Genomic DNA, 20,411 nt, shown 5'->3' with positions numbered 1-20,411 from the left:
ACCCTTTAATCTTAGGTGTCCAAGATAAGATACTGAAGTAACTGTAAGCACTAGGAAATAATCTATTTCTTTAAAAATACTCTGACAGGGGGTGGCTAGGTGGAGCAGTGGATAAAGCACCAGCCCTGGATTCAGGAGTTCCTGAGTTCAAATCCAGCCTCGGACACTTGACACTGGCTGTGTGACCCTGGACAAGTCACTTAACCCCCCATTGCCCCGCAAAAAAAAAAAAATACTCTGACAGGCCAAATTTGTTTGTGCTGGCAAGGTTTTAATGTGTACAGAAAAAGTATAGTGTATTCACTTATAGATACACACATATATACATAAATACACACATATATTCAGTAACTACATTTTTTACTTAAGTATTATTTCCAATAACAAATGCTGTTATATGTCTCATATAAAATCAATGTTAGAGCTAAAGAGAACTTTCAAAATAGAGTCTTTGCATCTGTTGGTAAGCTGTCATGTTACTAATTAAATGGGCTTTTCAAGGTAAAGAGTAGGAATGAAGAATTCACTTACAAAGATAACTATATCATTGCAGTATTGACATAAAGGTGACCTCTAACTTCTATTCCTGAGAACCTATAAAAACTGACATTCCTAATAAGTTTGAATCAATAGATAAACACTGTGGAACACATTAATATTTGCTCTGAAATAAAATTCTTGTCTTTTAATTCTGCCAGATAAGGTAATATTTGGGGGGGGGAGGGGAAGATTCTGATATTTTAGTAATGGTAAAATAATAGTAAAGCCAAAAGAAATTAGAGTGAAAATACTCTTCCTAAGTATGCTCACTTATGTAATGTTATTTATTTTGGGGTTTTTTTTTGCAGGGTAATGAGGGTCAAGTGACTTGCCCAGGGTCACAGAGCTAGTAAGTGTCAGGTGTCTGAGGCCAGATCTGAACTCAGGTCCTCCTGAATCCAGGGCTGGTGCTTTATCCACTGCACCACCTAGCTGCCCCCTGACTTATACACTGTTATTACAAATTATTATTTGGGTGGTATTTTTATCTTAAGCTTCTAAAAATTCATTTGCTTAGAACTTCAATTTCTTGATGATATACTAGTTAATACAAAGGAAGACAGTGAATTTCGATTCTACTGGGACACACATGTAACATACCACCATTAGTATAGTAACTTACTGTTCATCCTCAGAAGTGAAGTGGTTTTTGCTGTTAAAACTGCAGCCTTGGTTAAAGGCAGGTCTAAACAAAGAAATCTACCAAACCACCAAAAACAAACAAACAAAAAATACCAAGACTAAAACTTGACAGAAATCTTAAGACATGCAGACTCTGTAGTGCTTGAGCTCAGTGCAAGTGATTACCCTTTCCCAGACACATACCTGCCTCTTCTGCCTTACAAATGACCCTAACCATACAGGTATCAAGAGATGCTGACAACAACTTCACCAAAATCAAAAATAGTTTGATACTTACAGACTCAGAGATTCCTTAGTACTAGAAAGAACCTGAGTTTGACTATCCACTTTCCAGGGGAAGTTCACAAACTTACTTGAAACAGCTATTGCTAACAGGAATATCTTTAGAATGAACATGTAAATAGAACTCTAAGCTTCAAGTTGTCTTTATTCAAATACTATTACATAAAAAATTAATTTCTTAACATTACATCAAACTTTTAAAAGACTTTATACAATGAATAGTATATATTTTCACAACAAAATCTAGTATCTGAACCTGCTGCTTAGCGTCTAGATTTCTGTAATAGGACAATGCATTTCAAAAAACATTTAAATATGCCTTGAACATCCAAAAGCTCTATCCCACTTCCACCCCTTAAAATGACTACTAGAGATGAGATTGTCACTATAGAACAAACAAAATAACTTTTGACCAAGAAGCTAAAGGCTTATGTAGTTAGTCGAGTCAATAGTGTTTATTATAAGATGGTGGAGGAAAGGAAGTGAGCTCTCAAACTCATGACACAATTGCTCCAATAGTGTTTATTAAATGCAGTGTAAATGGGTTTAAACTCAGAGAAAATAACCCAGGCAAAGAGCATAAGCTTGTACACTGGGGTATTTGGGTTAACATTTAAGTCAAAAATGAAGAAAGGGAGAGAAGAGTCAGCATAATTCATCCTTTTTATCAAAAAGAATAGTTCAGTCCGGGGGGGTAGAATCACCCATACTACTCTACATTAGCTGAGTGGCTGAAATTTCCCTAATCTATCTTATCAATGAGGAAGGAGGTGGAAGATGTTGACCCTTTGGGGCCAACTCTTCTTGGTTGATGAATTTGCTTCCAATGCTCCTGAGTCCATCTACCATGGTTCTCTACCCTTATGCAGGTCATAGATGAGGGCTTGACTCTTTTCAAAGGACTGAATATCCTCCAGTGAGGATATAGGGGAGACTTCTAGTCTTAGTGACAAACGGGATGAGGGTCCATCTTGCCCCACCTTCCCCTGCCTGTGGGTAAGCTTCTTTGTTCTCTGCTATCTACCCAGTTAGGCCAATTTCTGAGTGAGTCTTGGTTTGGAAGTTCTCTTAGACAGAGGTTTAGGATTCTCTTTCATGTGCAGATCACCTTGTAGGTCCTCATGTATTTCAGCATTCCTGACTTTATCCTGAGAGTCCTTAGCAGAGATTCTGAGTTCTGAGGCTTTGTTCCTTAATCCATATACCACCTTCCTGTGGCCATGTCTGGTTCCTCTTCAAAGGGAAACATTTGGGAGTTCTACTTTGCACAATTCCATGGGGCTCAATACTGGGGCAACTTGACTTCTTTACAGACACAGTGAAATATTCCAGGGCCTCAGAGTTCTCGACCCAAGCACCATCTCCATCTATGCCATTCATTTCTAATGTACTCAGATCCAGCTTAACAGGGTCAGACATACAAAATGTGCTTTCACATGAAAGTTCCACTGCGGCACTGATCTTCTTGCTGCAATGGTGAAAGATATTAAGGGAACCTGAATCCACACCAGTAAGCTCTAATTGTGAGGGTTGCACAGTCTGTTCAGAGGGCCCCAAGTTCCCTCTTGAATGTTCTGAGCTTGACAAACTTCCCAAGACTGACCTTGAAGGTTGTTCAACTGTTGTAATCTGTGAAATCATTTCTTCAATAGTGACTTGTCTCTTCCTATTAGGATGCCCTCTTCTCTTCCAGGGCCTTACACACTCTTTTCTACAAGTGCTGACAGGTATTCCTTTACCTGGCTGCCCATGTACTGTGTTGTGTTTCACCTTCCAAAGCACCAGAAGTAGCCAAAGGAGCACAAGTAACACTGTGAAGACATTAACCAGAAAAGGTTCTGGAGTATTTAGGCTAACCATTTTTAGAAATCATAATTAGCATGCTGTGCTAGTAATGCCGTGTAACTCTAGGCAAGTCACTTAATCCATTTGCCTCAGTTTCTTCATCTATAAAATGAGCTGGAGAAGAAACCAGCAAAGCACCCCAGTATCTTTGCCAAGAAAACCCCAAATGGGGTCATGAAGAGTTGGACACAACTGAAATAACTGTATGAATTTGTATTTATATATGTATGTATAGATAGTATGTATGTTATAATCTATACATGTGTATATGTATGTGTGTATAGATATATTAGATAGATAGATAGATAGATAGATAGATAGATAGATAGATAGATAGATAGATAGATAGATAGATAGATAGATAGATAGATATCTTTCAAAACCTCCAATAAATTCTGATGGAGAGTAAGGTGTGAAGGCTAAGGGAATCATTCAAATCAGTTGTTTTGCTTCAGATGGACAAAAAATTAGCTGGTCAAATGTTAAGTTCAAATAGTAAAACTGGCAGGCATCATTTGACCCAGCTTATATCTGATAGTGTGCATCAGGAATAATTTATCGGTATAAATGTCATGGGACAGTTGTAGTCGACATGTGTTTATTCAGTGCTTACTACATGCTACACATTGTGCTGAGTAGTTGAAATTTAAAGGAAAAACAAAAATAAAAATAGTTCCTGACTTCAAGTAGTTTACATTCTAATAATATTCATTATTTTGTGCACATAAAATAGTTATATAAACATGTGTGTGTGTGTGTGTGTGTGTGTGTGTGTGTGTGTATAACTACTAGTCTTATTAACATTTGGGTCTTTTTCTTCCCTGAATAAAAAGAGATTTCTCATATAAGGAGAACTCAAAGGCCTGTTTCTAGCTCAGTTCTGCTAATTGGCTATTTTTATGAGCTTTGTCAAATTACACCAGGCTCCGGCAATTCAGCTTCCCAATCAGGAAAATGAAAGGATTGGCCTCAGTCAGGATTTCTTGAACTTTTTTAAATGTCACAGACTTCTCTGGCAATCTGTTGAAGCCTATGGATACCTTTTCAGAAGAATGTTTTTAAATGCATAAAATAAAATACAAAGTGACTTCACAGGATATATATATATATATAGTTATCAAAATAATCTATTAAAATTCATGGTACCAGGGGCAGCTCCAGCCCTAGACTCAGGAGGACCTGAGTTCAAATCTGGCCTCAGACACTTGACACTTACTAGCTGTGTGACCCTGGGCAAGTCACTTAACTCTCATTGCCCTGCCTAAAAAAAAAAAAAAGAATAAAATTCATGGTACCCAGATTAAGAAACTGTAGGTTAGATGATCTCTCTACCACTAAAACTTTTATATTTACAATAAGAAAATGTCAGGTTTGATTGTTCTCAGAGCAGTACAAATACTGAGCTGCAGGTAAATAAATATCACATTAGAAAAATATATTAAAGATACAAGTCAGAAATTTTTTTGCTGATCTCTATGGGCAATCTTAGTCTCCTCCAACATCTCTCTTCGGTGACACTTTGATATTTAGAGTCAGCATATAGCAATTTTGTTTGGGAAAAATATATTCTGAGTTTTATGAAATATAATTCAATAATTCATAAAACATATTATAGGAAAAGGGGCCACAATGCTCATGGCTTTAGATACACACAAATGTGAAAAGTATGGATAATAGATAAAACAAATTAGATATTTTAAACACAAAAAAGGAAACTGAGTCTCATAGGATTCAATATGAATGGGATGTAATTAATAACCACTATATGTCAACGCTTTATTCCAAAAGAACAAATTACATAGTCCATTAAAATGCACAAACAAAGGATAAAAAGCATAGTGGAGAGTATTTGATGAGGATCAATGGTGGGGCAAAACAATCAATATTGTGAGTAAATGTAGACTATAGTCAGGCCTTAAAGGAGCCAGAATGACTACTTGTCATGGATTTGTAATTTCTGAACAGATAAAAGATGAAACTAGATGGGCTCAACTCCTTTACAACTCTGAGATGCTATGATTTTACATCAAGTAGTAATATTATGATTCTCCATGAAGTGTAATATTGTTTAGATCAAAGTCATTTCTAAAAGGTCTTGCTGATCTACACTAGAAGTTTATTTAATACTTCAGAACCAAATTCAGTTGTGGCAGACTAAGCCAGTCCTATCCCTGGAGTCTAAGGAGGATGCAGTTAGTGTAACCATAACTTACCTACACAGACTAAAGTTACTAGGACCAATGTTTTATCCACTGCATTTCCCAGAGATTCTGGCAGGAAGGCAGGCTGACAGCCAAAGTCTGAGATGTTCCACACAGGAAATCCCTTTAGGGTTGTTGGACTGTGGCAAATGACAAATGAAGCATCTTCTAACAGGGAAGCATTGAGAAGCTCTGGAAAAAATATTAAGTTTACCACAATCATACAAAGGCAAATTTACCATCATTACACAAATCACAATTAGAGCATATATCTAACCTGCTGCTGGTTAAAATTTTACCCTACAGTCTCAGTGACTAAAAGAAAAACTAAAGCTTATTTGTTCATTTATGAAAGACATATATTCAAGAATGTACTAGACATGCAAATAAAAGGAAATAGTCTAACTGTTACTCAATTCACTTCCAAAGTCCAATAACTGTAGAAATATAATATCAAGAAGAGGAAGGAGACATGCACTTGGTATAAGAGACCTTTTTTTAAACATAATTGCTGAAGCACCAATTTATATACAGTGAAATAGGGATGAAACCAGGGGCAGCTAGGTGGCACAGTGGATAGAGCATTGGCCCTGGATTCAGGAGGACCTGAGTTCAAATCCAGCATCAGACACTTAACACTTACTAGCTGTGTGACCCTGGGCAAGTCACTTAACCCCAATTGCCCCTCAAAACAAAAACAAAAAAAAAGAAATATGGATGAAACCCTGATTTGTTTATAAAAGCAGGGTCCCCCTTTCTATGTTCTTTCAATTTAAATACAAGAACATTTTTAAAAGGTCTTTACTATTTTTTATTCCAAAGACCCTTTATCACCATTATTCCAAATTATTATATATGCTTATAAAATTTCCAAGTTAAAAATAACTCATCTCATTATATTACAGGAGTTATAAAATAATTATAACTTTTAACCCAATGATCTCTCTACTTGGGAATATGCACTAAGATTATCGAATTCATAATTACTTCAGAGATCCATGATTTCACTGGGTACTCTCTCTACTAACCAAGATTGCAACCCTTCAACAATGTAGTAAATGAGTTTTAATTAAAATTTTATTCATTTATTTTATTTCTACATCACTTATCTTTATCAATGTATCCCTCCCCTCTTCCCTTCCGAGAGAATCATCTTCCTCATCAAAGAATACCAAAAAAAAGAGGGGGGAAAATTCTACAAAATTAACTTAATGAAAAAGTCCAACATGATATACAGTGCTTCCCAGTGAGAGTTCCTGACCTTCTTGAGGCCAAGCTAGAACTTTCAAAATATTCAATTTTGTTTTGTTATTGTTCTTTCATTTGCATTGCTATAGTCATTGTGTGCCCTGTTTTCCTGGTTCTACTTACTGTATTCTGCATCAGTTTAATTAAGTCTTCCCATGATTATCTGAATAATATACATCATTTCTAACAGCACAGTAATATTACATTCATGTTTAGCCATTTCCCAATGGATGAGCATCAATTTTATTACTAGTTTTTTATCACTACAAAAAATACTACTATCAATATTTCTGCATAAATTCATTGATTTTGGCCAATTGTGCCTGTTTGCTGCATGTGAGGTGAAATCTCAGAACTATTTAGATTTATATTTCTTTTATTAGTAGTAATGTGGAGTATTCTTACATATAGTTGTTAATAGTCTGTAATATTTTGAGAAATGTTCATATTTGACCATTTATGTTTTAGAGAATGCCTTCTGATTTTAACTATTTCTGTTGTTTGTATCTTGGAGAAATATAAAACCCTTGTAATTTCATGTAGTAAAAATTAAATCTATTTTATCATTTGTAATTACCTCTATTCCCCCTTTGGTTAAAAACAACACCTTCCTGCCATATCTATAAAAGGTACCTGATCTGATTTTCCTCTAATAATTCTGGTTTGATCTTTAATATTGAGGTCCATTTTCAGTTTACCATGCTGATCTAAATCTAATTCCTACCAGACCACTTTCCAGTTTTCCCAACAGTTCTTGTCAAATAAAGAGTTCTTTCAAAGGTAATTTATATTTTGGGTTTTATAGAATACTTGGTTAACAAGTTCAACATTCTACCTTAACTAGTTTGTTATACTTATCTACTCATAGGTTTCTTTTAACCAGTACCAAACAGCTTTTTTTTTTCCTTTAGAGGTCTAGAGGTGCTATATCCCTTTTAAATATTACCTCGTTTCATTGTTCCTCTCAATGTTCAATATCTTTTGTTAGAACAAATTAATTGTTTTTTTTATTTAGCTCTATAAGGTATTTTCTTGATAGTTTGACTAGTATAGCATTACATTTACAAATTAATTTGAACAGCATTATCACTTAGATTATATTAACATAATCAGCCATGAGCAATGAACTAAGGTTTTTTGGTTTTGTTTTTTAAATTTCTTTAAGGAATGTTTTGTGATTGTACCAATAAAGTATTCAAGGTTGATTTCTAAATACTTTATGCATTTTGTACTTATTTAGTATAGGACTTGCCTTTCTATTATTCCCTCCTGGATTTTTTTTATGGCCAAATAGAAATGCTTTTGATTTTTGTGAGTTTATTTTATAACACAATACTTTGCTGAAGCTCTTAATTTTCTCAATTAGTTTCCTTTTTTTTTTGGGGGGGGTGAGACAATTGGGGTCAAGTGACTTGCCCAGGGTCACACTGCTAGTAAGTGTCAAGTATCTGAGGCCAAATTTGAATTCAGGTCCTCCTGAATCCAGGGCCGGTGCTCTATCCACTGTGCCACCTAGCTGCCCCTCTCAATTAGTTTCTAACATGATTCTTTAAGATTTTCGGGGGGCAGCTAGGTGTAAAACACCAGCCCTGGATTCAGGTGGACTTGAGTTCAAATCCGGCCTCAGATACTTGACACTTACTAGCTGTGTGACCCTGGCCAAGTCACATAACCCTCATTGCCCCACAAAAAAAAAAAAAAGATTTTCTAAGCACTTTATCATGACATCAGCAAATAGGAAAAAAACTACCCCATGTACCTTTAATATCTTTCTCTTACCTAACTGTCAAATCTTTGTTTTACTACTATATTTACTGGAAAAAGTCTTTGAGAGCTGCTAGTGCCCCAAAATGTATTTCCTTATGGCCAACTTGCTAAAGAGACTCTCCAAACTTAATTAGGGTAGTTCTCCAATGGCAGATACCATCTGTCTTGGCCCAAACTAGAAATCTCTCTGGCTTGAAAGGCCCTACCAGAGCTTGTCTTCAATCAGCATGGTTTTCAAGAACCTAAGTATCACCTATACACTGCAATGGACCAGCGTCTATTTCAGTAAATAAAACTTGGAAACCAAAAATAGAACTTTTTATTAAAACATGAGATGTTATTTGTAAAAACTAAAACCTAAAAAATAACTAGGTGTCCCATGGTAATTATTAAATAAGTATATACTGTAAGAGATTATTAAAAAGCAATCAAAATTATAAATATGAGGAATATAGAGAACAGACTTACAAGAAATAATCTTAAGCAAAAAAGGTACTTGATATCCTTTTTCTACTTTTCCCCCTATCATTAAAGCTTGTTTTTACCTTTTAGACATAAAAAAAAATTTTTTAATTATTCCTGATTTACTTGGAATCTGGAAAGGGAATATATTTCAACTATAAAAGGAAAAGTATAAAGAATATAAACTGACAAAGATTAGAAAGAAAAAAGTCTTTATACATTCCCCCCAAAAGAGAAAAAGACCTATTTGTACAAAAATATTTATATTAGCTCTTTTTGTGGTAGCTAAGAATTGGAAATCAAAGGAATGCCCATTAATTGAGGAATGGCTAAACAAGTTGTGGTATATGATGGTGATGGAATATTATTGTGCTATAAGAAATGACAAGCAGGATGATTTTAGAAAGGTCTGGAAAGACTTATATAAACTGATATACAGTGAAGTGAGCAGAACCAGGAGAACGCTGTACACAGTGACAGCAATATTGTTCTATGAAGAACTATGAATGACTTAGCTCTTCTCAGCAATACAATGATCGAAGACAATCCCAAAGGACTAACGATAAAGTAAACTATCCACCTCCAAAGAAAGAACTGATATTGATTGAACATAGACTGAAACATGCTATTTTTCACTTTCATTTTTTTCTTTTATTCAAGTTTTCTTTTACAAAATGACTTATATGGTAATGTTTTACATAACTGCACATGTATAACCTAAATCTGTTTGCTTACTGCCTCAGGGAGGGGGGAGGGGAGGGGAGGGAAGCAGAGAGAGAATTTGGAACACAAAACTTTAAATAAAAGTGTTTATTTTTTAAAGTAAAAAAAGTCACTATAGTTATAATATATGAACACTCCAAAGCTTAAAGTTCAAAACTATATAGGGAAAAATTATTATTATTATTATTATTAAAGTTCAAAATGACTATTTAGAAAGGAAATAAGTAATTTCTACCTCTTGCTTCTGAAGACAACTATGGCAAAAGGGCTAGACAAGCACTTTAGCTTAGCTTTTATAATTGTGAAGGTGACTTAGAAGGCTTTGAATTTGCAAAGAAGACTATAGATTAAATTTGGGAAGAAGAAACTTACAGAAACTTAAAAAAAAAAAGCTGAACAACTTGGGCTAAAGAAAAAGATTCACTTTGAAGAAAGAGGTTGAAAAAAAAACTACCTGAAAAAATATAGTTGGTATAGAAGAAATAAGATAAATAAGGAAAGTATTGGTAAAACAAAATAAGAACTTAGTAATTGAAGAGAAGGGAAGTAGGGGATGTCTATCAAGTTATGAGGATATAATAAAAGCATAAAGTTTTTTAAATGTTTAGAAGGTGAGTTATAAAAACTCACAAGCATCAAGACAAAGCTCAGAATCTCAATCAGTTTGGAAATCTGGAATAATTTTTAAATCACCTGCACAGAGTATTCAACATTTATATTTCAATATAGATCACATCTAAGTGACTGTGATATTTGTTTGAAATAAAGTCTGGTCTCTCTTAGAGAAGAAGAGGTAAGGAGACTGAGTACTCCATTTCCAAACTCCAGGTAATTAGGGATAATTAAATGTTCTTTAAAAAAAAAAAAAAGCCTCAGGGGCAGCTAGGTGGCAGTGGATAAAGCACCAGCCCTGATTCAGGAGGACCTGAGTTCAAATCCGATCTCAGACACTTGACACTTACTAGCTATGTGACCCTGGGCAAGGCACTTAACCCTCATTGCCCTGCAAAAAAAACCAAAAACAACAACAACAACAACAACAACAAAGCCTAAAGGGGAAAAAAAGAAACAAGTTTTAATGATGGAGGGAAAATAGAAAAAGGATCTCAAATGGCAGGGGAGAAACCTGACCTTTCTCAAGAGGTTGGAGAGTCAATATCTCAAGAAGACAAAGTGAAGGAGGTCCTACACACTTGGATCTAAAATACAAATGTGAGGTTCTTTCTGAAGAGGAAGCCAAATACTATGAGGAAAGCATTGTTTAGCTTCCAAGGAATAATAAAATAGATCTATAAGGACAGAAAATGATCAAAGTAATGATGGTTGGTGATTCCCTACAGAAGAATACTGAGGCAGGTATTTGTGGCCCCAACAGCAATAAGAGGCCTGTTGTTTTCCCAGGTCATTCATTCAATACATGACAAAGAACTTCCAAAGCCTCATCAAAAGAGATGAGTACCATCCACTGCTGGTAATTTATGTGGACAAAAAAAAAAAAGATAACTCTCAGAATGAACATAGAAAACATTACTAAAGATAATGAAGTCTCAGCCAAGTAACTTATGACTATAGGAACATGACTGGCATTTTCATTACTAGTATTCATTGCAATGATGCAGATAAGAAAAAACACTGATTTGGTAAGTGAAAATCTGGCTTAAAAAATGGTATTTGAAAGTGGGATTTGTATTTCTGGGCCCTCACTTAAAATACAAGAATGATGAAACTCCTAGTTAGGGATGAAGTATACATAACAAGGACTGGTAAGAATATATTTGCCTGGTGAGTTAAAAATTAAATCAAAAGGTATTTTAAACTAGAATAGATGATGCATATGAATAACCATCACACAAAAGGTAGCATAGAGAGTAGCTACAAAGTAGGCAGAATGTCAATTGAAACACTTCTAAGTTCAAAGAAGACAAAATCAAAGAACCAGTAATAAAATCCATGGCTTCAAATGAGCCTCCTCAATTGTAAAATGAGGGGATTAACCTAGATAACTGAGGTACCTTTTAGCTTTCAAACCATGAACTTACTAAATGTCAGTATAAAATTGCCACGTTTGGGTAACAATAAAGATTATCTAAAGACCTTCAAAAAAGAACTAAAATAACTTATTTTATACTAAAGTAGTAATAGGATAATAATAAATCAGTGTAGTTTAGAGTAGGGAAGTGACATAGTCGGTTCTGTACTTAAGGAGAAATAAATTAGGAGGCCATTGCAATAATCCGAGTAAGAGGTAATCAGGACATGAACTAAGATTATGACTGTGAATCGTGAAAAGATGGTAGTGTGAAAGATGTGGAAGAGATAGAAAGTGTAAAATTTAGTAAATGATGGAATATGTGGGGTTAGGAAGAGTTTCAAGGAAAATATGGAAGACTGGAAGAATGGTTGTGTCCTCAAAAGAAATAAGGAAATATAGTTGTAGGGTGGGTTTGGGGAAAGATGAGTTTTGGTTTAAATATATTCCATTTGCCAAGCCTATTGGACATTTCAAACTGGATGTCTCAAAGATAGTTGGGGATGTGGGATTGGAACACAGAAATGAGACAGGGTGTGGATATACAATAATTTTAGTTAGCATTTATGGAGTGCTTTATGGCTTGCAAAGTATTTTTCATGTTATCTCTTGATGTTCACAATAAACCTGTGAGGATTTAAAGATGAAGAAATTGAGGCAGACAGAGTTTAACTGGCTTGTCCCAAGTTACAAAACTAGTAAGTACTATTCACTTCAGCTGAATTTGAATTCTGGTTTTTTTGATACCATATCCAGTATTCTATCTCCTATGGATAGACATCTGGGAGTCACCTGCAAGGAAATAATCATTAAAGTCAAGTGAGTTAGGGGCAGCTAGGTAGCACAGTGGATAGAGCACCGGCTCTGGATTCAGAAGGACCTGAGTTCAAATCCGGTCTCAGGCACTTAACACTTACTAGCTGTGTGACCCTGGGCAAGTCACTTGACCCCAATTGCCTCACCAAAAAAAAAAAAAAAAAAGCCAAGCGAGTTGATACTGTAACATAAAGAGGGCCCAGAACAGAGCTTTAGGGTACAACTAGTACCCTAAATGACAGAGCCAGCAAAGAAGACTGAGGAGCAGTAAAACCAGGAGGAGGAGAACCAGAGGCAAGTATTGTCATGAAAACCTAGAAAAGAGGGCAACAGGAAGGAAGGCTGATCAATAATATCAAATGTTACAGAGAAGTCAAGAAGGAAGGATGAAAAAAAGATCATTGTGGCAGCTAGGTGACACCGTGGATAAAGCATCAGCCCTGGATTCAGGAGAACCTGAATTCAAATCTGACCTCAGACACTTGACATTTACTAGCTGTGTGACCATGGGCAAATCACTTAATCCTCATTGCCCCGCCCCCCCCCCAAATTTTATATATATATATAAAAGTGAAAGTGACATCAGAAATTATCTAGTACCTCTTATTAGAGATGAAGAAACTGAGGTCCAGATGTGTTAAGATACATGCAAATTGTTTTACTTAATGATTGTTACTTGCAAAAAATTTAGATTTTTTTTTCTTTTAGCTAATACATTTTACTTGACAGAAGACACATTTTTTTTCTCTGATTTTTCAGCTTTCAATCTGATCCTTAACTCACAATCTGAACATAACTGGTACTTAGATGGACAAAAACACCCAGCTGAAACGTAATCAATAAAAGGGATACAATCTCTCTAGGACCAGGTCTGCCCATTAATTCACCTGGGTAATTCGTATTTTTCTATCCAAGTGACATTTAATGGACTATCTACTTTTCCTGGTCAAGGCTGAAACTACTTTAAGAACTTATAAAGTTGGGGGCGGCTAGGTGGCGCAGTGGATAAAGCACCGGCCCTGGACTCAGGAGTACCTGAGTTCAAATCCGGCCTCAGATACTTGACACTTACTAGCTGTGTGACCTTGGGCAAGTCACTTAACCCCCATTGCCCCGCAAAAAAAAAAAAGAAAAAGAAAAAAAAGAACTTATAAAGTTGAATCAAGTAATACACTCAGCTGTCAGTCAAGTGAAATATGTACTTTTTACAAGTCAGATATGTAAGGCTTTCCTCAAAACATGGTCAAAGTGTAACAATGCTAATAACATTTTGCATACCAAGAGATCATTGAAAAGAATAGATTGTCTCTGTCTCCCCTGTCACAAAAGAAAAACACACTTAAATATGATTGATTTGAACCATGGTTTCAAGTTATATGTAACAACACATTAAAACTTTCTCCACAATATTTTATGATTTCAGTATTAAATTCAAACCAACAATCAAGCACCTATTATATGGAAGGCATACTATAATCTCATCTTAAAGGTTTTAGGCAATTGAAATCCTACAAAGTATATAAAATGATCCAAATGAGTATATAATTTTTGAAAGCAAAGCCAATAAGAAAATTTAGTTTCATATGGAGAAATTAAGGGATGTTTCACCCTCAAGTGTATTCTAAATAATTTGATTAATGCACATTAATTCAGGAACACTTTTATTGTTTAAAGAGAAGTGTACCTTAAATGGAATTGTCACTAGTCACTATTAATAGTATAGATCCCTCTCAAAGTTACCTTGCAGAAAGGCTCCAAAATCTTGAAGTTCACATGAACAATCCCATGGGTTATGACCCAGTTTCATAGATGGGGATCTGAGGCCACTGAAGATATCTCTTTCCAAGACAGAAAGATTGTTCCCAGATAGATCTAAAAACTTCAACTTTGATAAATTCCTTAGACTTTCCACTGCAATCATGTGGATTCTGTTATTTGTCAAATTAAGAGTGGTTAGGTTGGAGAAACTGGATAACATATACGGTCCTACCTCCTTGATGCTGTTCAGTGATACTGTTAAATTTTCTAAGTGCCCTGGATTAGAAAACCAGGAAGCCAATACAGTTGTCAGATTATTGTGATATAAACTGAGTTTGCTGAGACTTTGAAAAGCAGAAAAGGCTCCAGGCTCAATCCTCATAATCCCACTGTTGGCTATGGCTAGACTAGTGACAGAGTTTAAATTGGGACTTTTGAACACAGTTGAATTGATCACTGTTACTTTCGTTATAACAAAAAGAATGGAAGTCAGACTTTCTGGAAAATCTGTAAAGCAAAAACAAAGTAACAATACTTAAGAACAGTAAAATATTAATGTGGATTTTTTCTGGGGTTAAACTGGGGTAAATGAGAGTTTAAAACAACAATTCAAACCTTAGTGAAATTTTTAATAAACTGAGGTACTTTTCTGGTGAAATAAGCATATTAAAAAACAAATATTTCTATGAAGGATCTATAAAATGCCTCAGGGGCATTTTAAATTTCAATGAATATTCTTTGAAATGTAAAAGGTTTAGGCAATTGGGCTTAATTAAGTGTATGCCCCAAGACATCAAGAAATTGTGGTTGTTTCAGTTGGATGCAGCTTTTAATCCCTGATGGCTTGCTGATTTTGGATTTGAAAAATCAAATGGAAGGAAGAGGGGGAGGGTGAATCTCAGAAATAATGTTTCTAATTACTCTGCTTCTGAATAACCTAGGTTTTACTGTACTTCTACTACTTAAAATCAAACCATGATGTAAACATTAACACTAAGAAAACATGCCTAGAGACAGAAACATTGTGATATAGTGAGAGGAAAAATACTAGAGAATCAGGGTACCTGGTTTCTAGTTTTGGCTGTCACAAATTATAGCTCTGTGATTACAGACAAATCATTTCACATTTGGAGGTATTTTCACCTTTCTAAAATGAGACTGGACTAGATGATCTCTAAGATTTCTTCCAGATCCAACAATATGTGATTCCATGGTTACGATCTTATAGAAGTGTTTTCTCCCCAAGACTCAGCTAGGTTAACACTACTGCACCATATTTCCCAAGGAGAGAATCACAGAATAAAGAGAATTTCAGAGTTGGAAGAGACCTCAGTAACCATCTTAGTCCAACTCACAGAGGAAGTATTCCTCACCATAGCATACCTGACAAGCTCAAAAGTCCTCCAAGGAGGTGAACCTGTTACTTCTAGAGGTAGCTTATTCCAATTTTGGGCAATTTCAAATGTTAGGAGGTTTCTTCCTGACACCAAACCTAAATGTGCCCTTTTTGCAAATTCTGTCACTACTCCTTTTACTTTTGGGGGCCAAACAATAAATCTAATGCCTCAGAATCCATTACACATAAGTAATCACAGGTATTATATAAAGTTATTTAAGGATTTTTATATATTAGGGAATTAAGGGGTAACATTTGGTAAACTTAAACAGTAAAGACTAAAATGCTTTTTATAAATAAAAGTTAAACCAAACAAATTAAATTGGGGGAGGGATAAAGGTATTTGAGCTTACCACTAGGAACTGAAGAACAAAAAAACTGTTTCTTGCACACATTGGAACCAAGTAAGCTTCATTAGTCCACCGATTAAAAGAAGTTCATATATTACTAGCAAAATAAAAAAATACCCCCCAAATACTATCAAATCAAATGACAAATTGATAATCTGATGACAAATTAGTCCTCATAAAAAGTAGTTCTGAGATCAATGCCCAGGCTCGATTAGAAGACAGCTATCCTAACATGCCACATAATGCTATTGGTAAACATTCATGAACAAAACATACACTAATTCATTTTTGAAGATCTTGGATTGATAGTAGAGGTAAAGTTTATTCTGTGGTCATCTGGGCAGCATAACTTTGTCACTGATGCTTTTCATCTATGTCAAAAGTTCTTTCAAATAAAATCCGGCAATGAGAATGTTACTCACCCTTCAAGACAGTGTGAATTTCCCATTTTTAAAAAGGAAGCAGAGCTTTGCCAACACTGGAAAAATGAAATTTTGTATGAAAATGTTGCCTTTGATGAGAGATGACAACACAAGGAATCATTTGTAGCCAAAGAACAAGTCAGAACCTGTTAAGTGGGCTTTTCTCAACCTTGATGCCTTTGTTGTAGTAACAGTGCAGTGGCCTAAAAATGCAGTCAACCGTGTGATAGCTTATCATTTGCACAAACTAATATAGTCCCCTACTAAAGTGTCATGGGGAAAAGATAATTAGACAGGTTAGCCTGTTCAACTAACCAATCAAAACTACATGCAAAACTTTCATTCCTCTCAAAGGATAGGCTGTATATGTATTCCTGGTCCTAAAATAAAAGTTTTTGGTCCAATTGGTCAAAATCGCAGAATATCAGCCCTAAGATCATCTAGTCCAGCCCCCTTTCATTGCACAAATGAAGTGAAGCAAAGTGCCTAAGGTCACCAACTTGATAGTGGAAGAATCAGGACTAAAAACACTATTTCCTAACTCATAATCCAATGTTCTTTCAACTTTGCCATTTTAAGTTTTCTTAGTACACTATCTAAACTCCATCCCTCTGTGATGCAACAGAATACTTAAATGGGAGTCAGAAGATCTGAATCCTAATTATGACATTTAACCCCAAATAACCATCAAGTAACCTCTCTGGGTCCGTTTTCTCATATGTAAAATGAAGGGTTTGGAGTATATAATCTGTAAGGTTCCTTCCAACTTTATAATGCCACCTCTATTATTACCTTTGAGAATCTAACATTTGGTTTTACTATAAACTTGCAAACAGAATTTGCTGTTAAATTTGAATCAACACATGGACCCCTAAAATGATGTCCCCCCTCTTATGGGAAAAGGGGAAAGGGATAAGCAACACAGGCAATCGAGGTTTAACGTAATCATTTTCTTACCCTAAACTTATAATCCATGAATACATTTCTGGACTCAGTAAGTTAAAAAGAATATCAGCCTGTTGATTTTTTATACTCTCTGCTCCTATTATTCATTCTCATTTTGACTCATTTAAAAGACTATCAACTTTTTTTTTTCAGGGGACACTAGAGAAATAAATTATTAAATTCTATGTTACATATCTTTGTTGTTTTTATTGGTCAGTCACTGTAACCAACTCCACAGTTTTCTTGGCAAAAGATACAGGAGTAGTTTGTCATTTCCTTCTCCAATGTGTCCCCATTTTACAGATGAAGAATTGAGGCTGATTAAGTATCCAGCCCAGGGCACACAGCTAGTAAATATCTGAGGCTGGAGTTGAACTCAGATCTTCCTGACTCCAGGTCTAGTGCTCTATCCACTCTAGCTGCCCCTCTTCTTTCCTCCAATATACCTATCAGCCAAAAGTGATGATTGGGTAGATGAAAATCTCATATCAAAGATATTCCTTATTTAGTCTAAGTATTGGCAAAAAATGTTATTGATAGGGGCAGCTAGGTGGCGCAGTGGATAAAGTGCTGGCCCTGGATTCAGGAGGACCTGAATTCAAACCCGGCCTCAGACACTTGACACTTACTAGCTGTGTGACCTTGGGCAAGTCACTTAACCCTCATTGCCTCACCAAAACCAAAAAACAAAACAAAAAAAATGTTACTGATAACTTATTTCAGAACTACCTCAAATATCAAGGCCAAAGGGACAAATTTGACGGCTATAGCCAACTCTTTCTTATTAACTTTATTTCACCATTTTTCTGTGTTCCCAACTGAGAAGTGGAAGGGGAAATTTGTAAATTACTTGAAATATCTAATGATTTTGAATCCATAAGTGATTGAAATTAAAAGAAACTGTCTACTTAATGCATGTCAAATATTGGAATAATTATGAGAAATATCCTCAACTATAATGAACTATAGCTCATATCTCTATATATCCCTTCTCTTTGAATTTCAAAACACAAACCAATTTATCTAATTCAATACTTGGAAATTTTTGTTAAGAGGGAGTCAGTTCCAGAAAGAATGCCTTTTCAATGCCCACATAATAAATAAGGAAAAAACTACTTTTGTCAAGCAGGGAACTATTTGAACTATAATTGAAAAATACTTCAAACATATTTCTCATGAACATTACAAAATAAATTCTAAAATATGACTGTTCATCTTTTTTCCCTACCTACTAGTACCTACTAAGGTAATGAGTCTTGCCAATATCACCACATGCACTACTCCTTCCTGTTTCCCCAGTCCCCAGATGCAGAGAGTGGGAGCATTTCCCCAGGTGGCTTCCAAAACTTGTCATCCACCTCCCCACTACCACACTAATCCTGGTCCTCATTAGCTCTCGCCCAGACTACTGCAATAGCACTTTAAGTCATTCCACTTCAAATCCATTCTATGTAATGCTGCCGAATAACGTAAGGAACATTTAGATCATGTGATTCCAATATTCAAAACCATTTAATGTCACTCCATTACCTGATAAATTAAGTCTTAACTCCTAAGCCCCTCTACAATCTGGTACCCACCTGATCTCCCACTACTACCTTCTACTTCAGCCTAACTGGACTGCTATTCCCTGATCATCTCCATGCCTCTGATCATGCACATTACCTAACCTCAAAAGTCTTTCCCACCACCTCCCTACCCGTTCAATTCAATAAGGATGAAATTCTTCCCATCTTTCAAGGTTCAGAAAAAAAAATCACTATCTATTGAATACAATTTCTCAAAGCAGCTTCAGATGCCAAAAAAGGTTTCAACTCTCAAAATCCTTTGTAATTTCATATATCTATATTTAATTGTGAATTAGAGATAAATATGTGTTTGCACTGTAGCTTGTGTTGTTTATGTCTTATCTTCCTTTGTGAGGTTGTGACAATGTCTGATTTGTTTTGTTTCCTCCCTTGATGTCTTTTGCACTTAGTAGGAGAGTTCAAAAACTGTTTGCTGAATTCTTGAATTTTCAATGAGAAACTTATCCTAGATAAACTCCTACAATAAAGTAGCTTATGAAATGCTGAATAAGTAGTGATATAGTTTTCTTTTGCTGATATGCTTAACCATATGAATAATAGGAGAGGTAGAAAGACCACTGTAAGGTCTTCATTCCTTTTCTTAGAATGTGCAAAACTAATCTAACAAAAATAAACAAAATGGAAAAGTGAAATCAAATAGCTTTAAAGATGTACATTCCTATTTTTTCAAAATTTTCTAGCAACATTTCTATTTATTTTCCTTTAATACTATTAAGAAAATTATTTTTAAATTTTGTGAAATCCCAAGGTACAAAATTAAATAAATGTAAAAGAGATTAATATTAGAGTTTTAATAAATTTTAAATTGAGGGGAAGTATTTTTTAATTGATCCAAATAATTATAGTTTCAAGAAAAAGCTTAACTAATCTAAAAAGAACTTTAAGGTTATTTAAATTTTCAATTGAGAATTTGACCTGAGACAAAGAAAAAACATATTAATAAGAGTAAACCCCCAAAATATTTATCAGTGTAATGTTTTTGATACATAAATAAAGAACATGTTGCTACAATAAACTAAAAATAATTCAACATTTATGTTGCATTAAAAGTTTTCATATAGGGGCGGCTAGGTGGCACAATGGATAAAGCACCGGCCCTGGATTCAGGAGTACCTGAGTTCAAATCCGGCCTCAGACACTTAACACTTACTAGCTGTGTGACCCTGGGCAAGTCACTTAACCCCAATTGCCTCACTTAAAAAAAAAAAAAGTTTTCATATAATAGTCCCACCTAAGATCATTCATCTTAGGATGACATCACCTGGATCACAGAATTTTAAATTTTTGAGCCAGGAGGACCCCTCACAAAGGATCTACATAATACACAGAAACCATATGATACACCCATGTATATAGCCATGTGAGTACAGCCAATCTTAAGAAATAAGTATAATTG

The 20,411-nt window shown here is 35.1% G+C and overlaps 1 protein-coding gene across 1 annotated transcript; it reads right to left on the bottom strand.

Annotated features, from left to right (window-relative positions):
• Window positions 1–121: 121 nt before the first annotated feature.
• LOC122738748 (toll-like receptor 3) lies at window positions 122–17,100 on the bottom strand. Its single transcript, XM_043980678.1, has 4 exons — window positions 16,063–17,100; window positions 14,296–14,820; window positions 5,523–5,702; window positions 122–3,275 (listed from the first exon to the last, which is right to left on the bottom strand). The coding sequence occupies exons 2-4, from the start codon at window positions 14,693–14,695 to the stop codon at window positions 2,623–2,625; spliced, it is 1,233 nt and encodes a 410-aa protein (XP_043836613.1). The 5' UTR covers window positions 14,696–14,820; window positions 16,063–17,100; the 3' UTR covers window positions 122–2,622.
• Between the last annotated feature and the right edge of the window lie 3,311 nt (window positions 17,101–20,411).

The sequence above is a fragment of the Dromiciops gliroides genome, chromosome 2 (genome assembly GCF_019393635.1).
Source record: "Dromiciops gliroides isolate mDroGli1 chromosome 2, mDroGli1.pri, whole genome shotgun sequence".
Classification (NCBI taxonomy): Eukaryota; Metazoa; Chordata; class Mammalia; order Microbiotheria; family Microbiotheriidae; genus Dromiciops; species Dromiciops gliroides.
Note: the sequence above shows the minus strand (reverse complement) of the source record. Positions and strands in the feature narration are given on the sequence as shown.

What these genes read in the sequence shown, in the direction of transcription:
- LOC122738748 (XM_043980678.1), bottom strand. Translation starts at nt 14,695, where the DNA reads ATGAGGATTGAGCCTGGAGCCTTTTCTGCTTTTCAAAGTCTCAGCAAA. An exon ending in TTTTGGAGCCTTTCTGCAAG is followed by an intron (nt 5,703 to 14,295) that starts GTAACTTTGAGA and finishes TATTTTTTCCAG; the next exon opens with AGCTTCTCAATGCTTCCCTG. An exon ending in AGTAACTTTAGTCTGTGTAG is followed by an intron (nt 3,276 to 5,522) that starts GTAAGTTATGGT and finishes ATGTCTTCACAG; the next exon opens with TGTTACTTGTGCTCCTTTGG.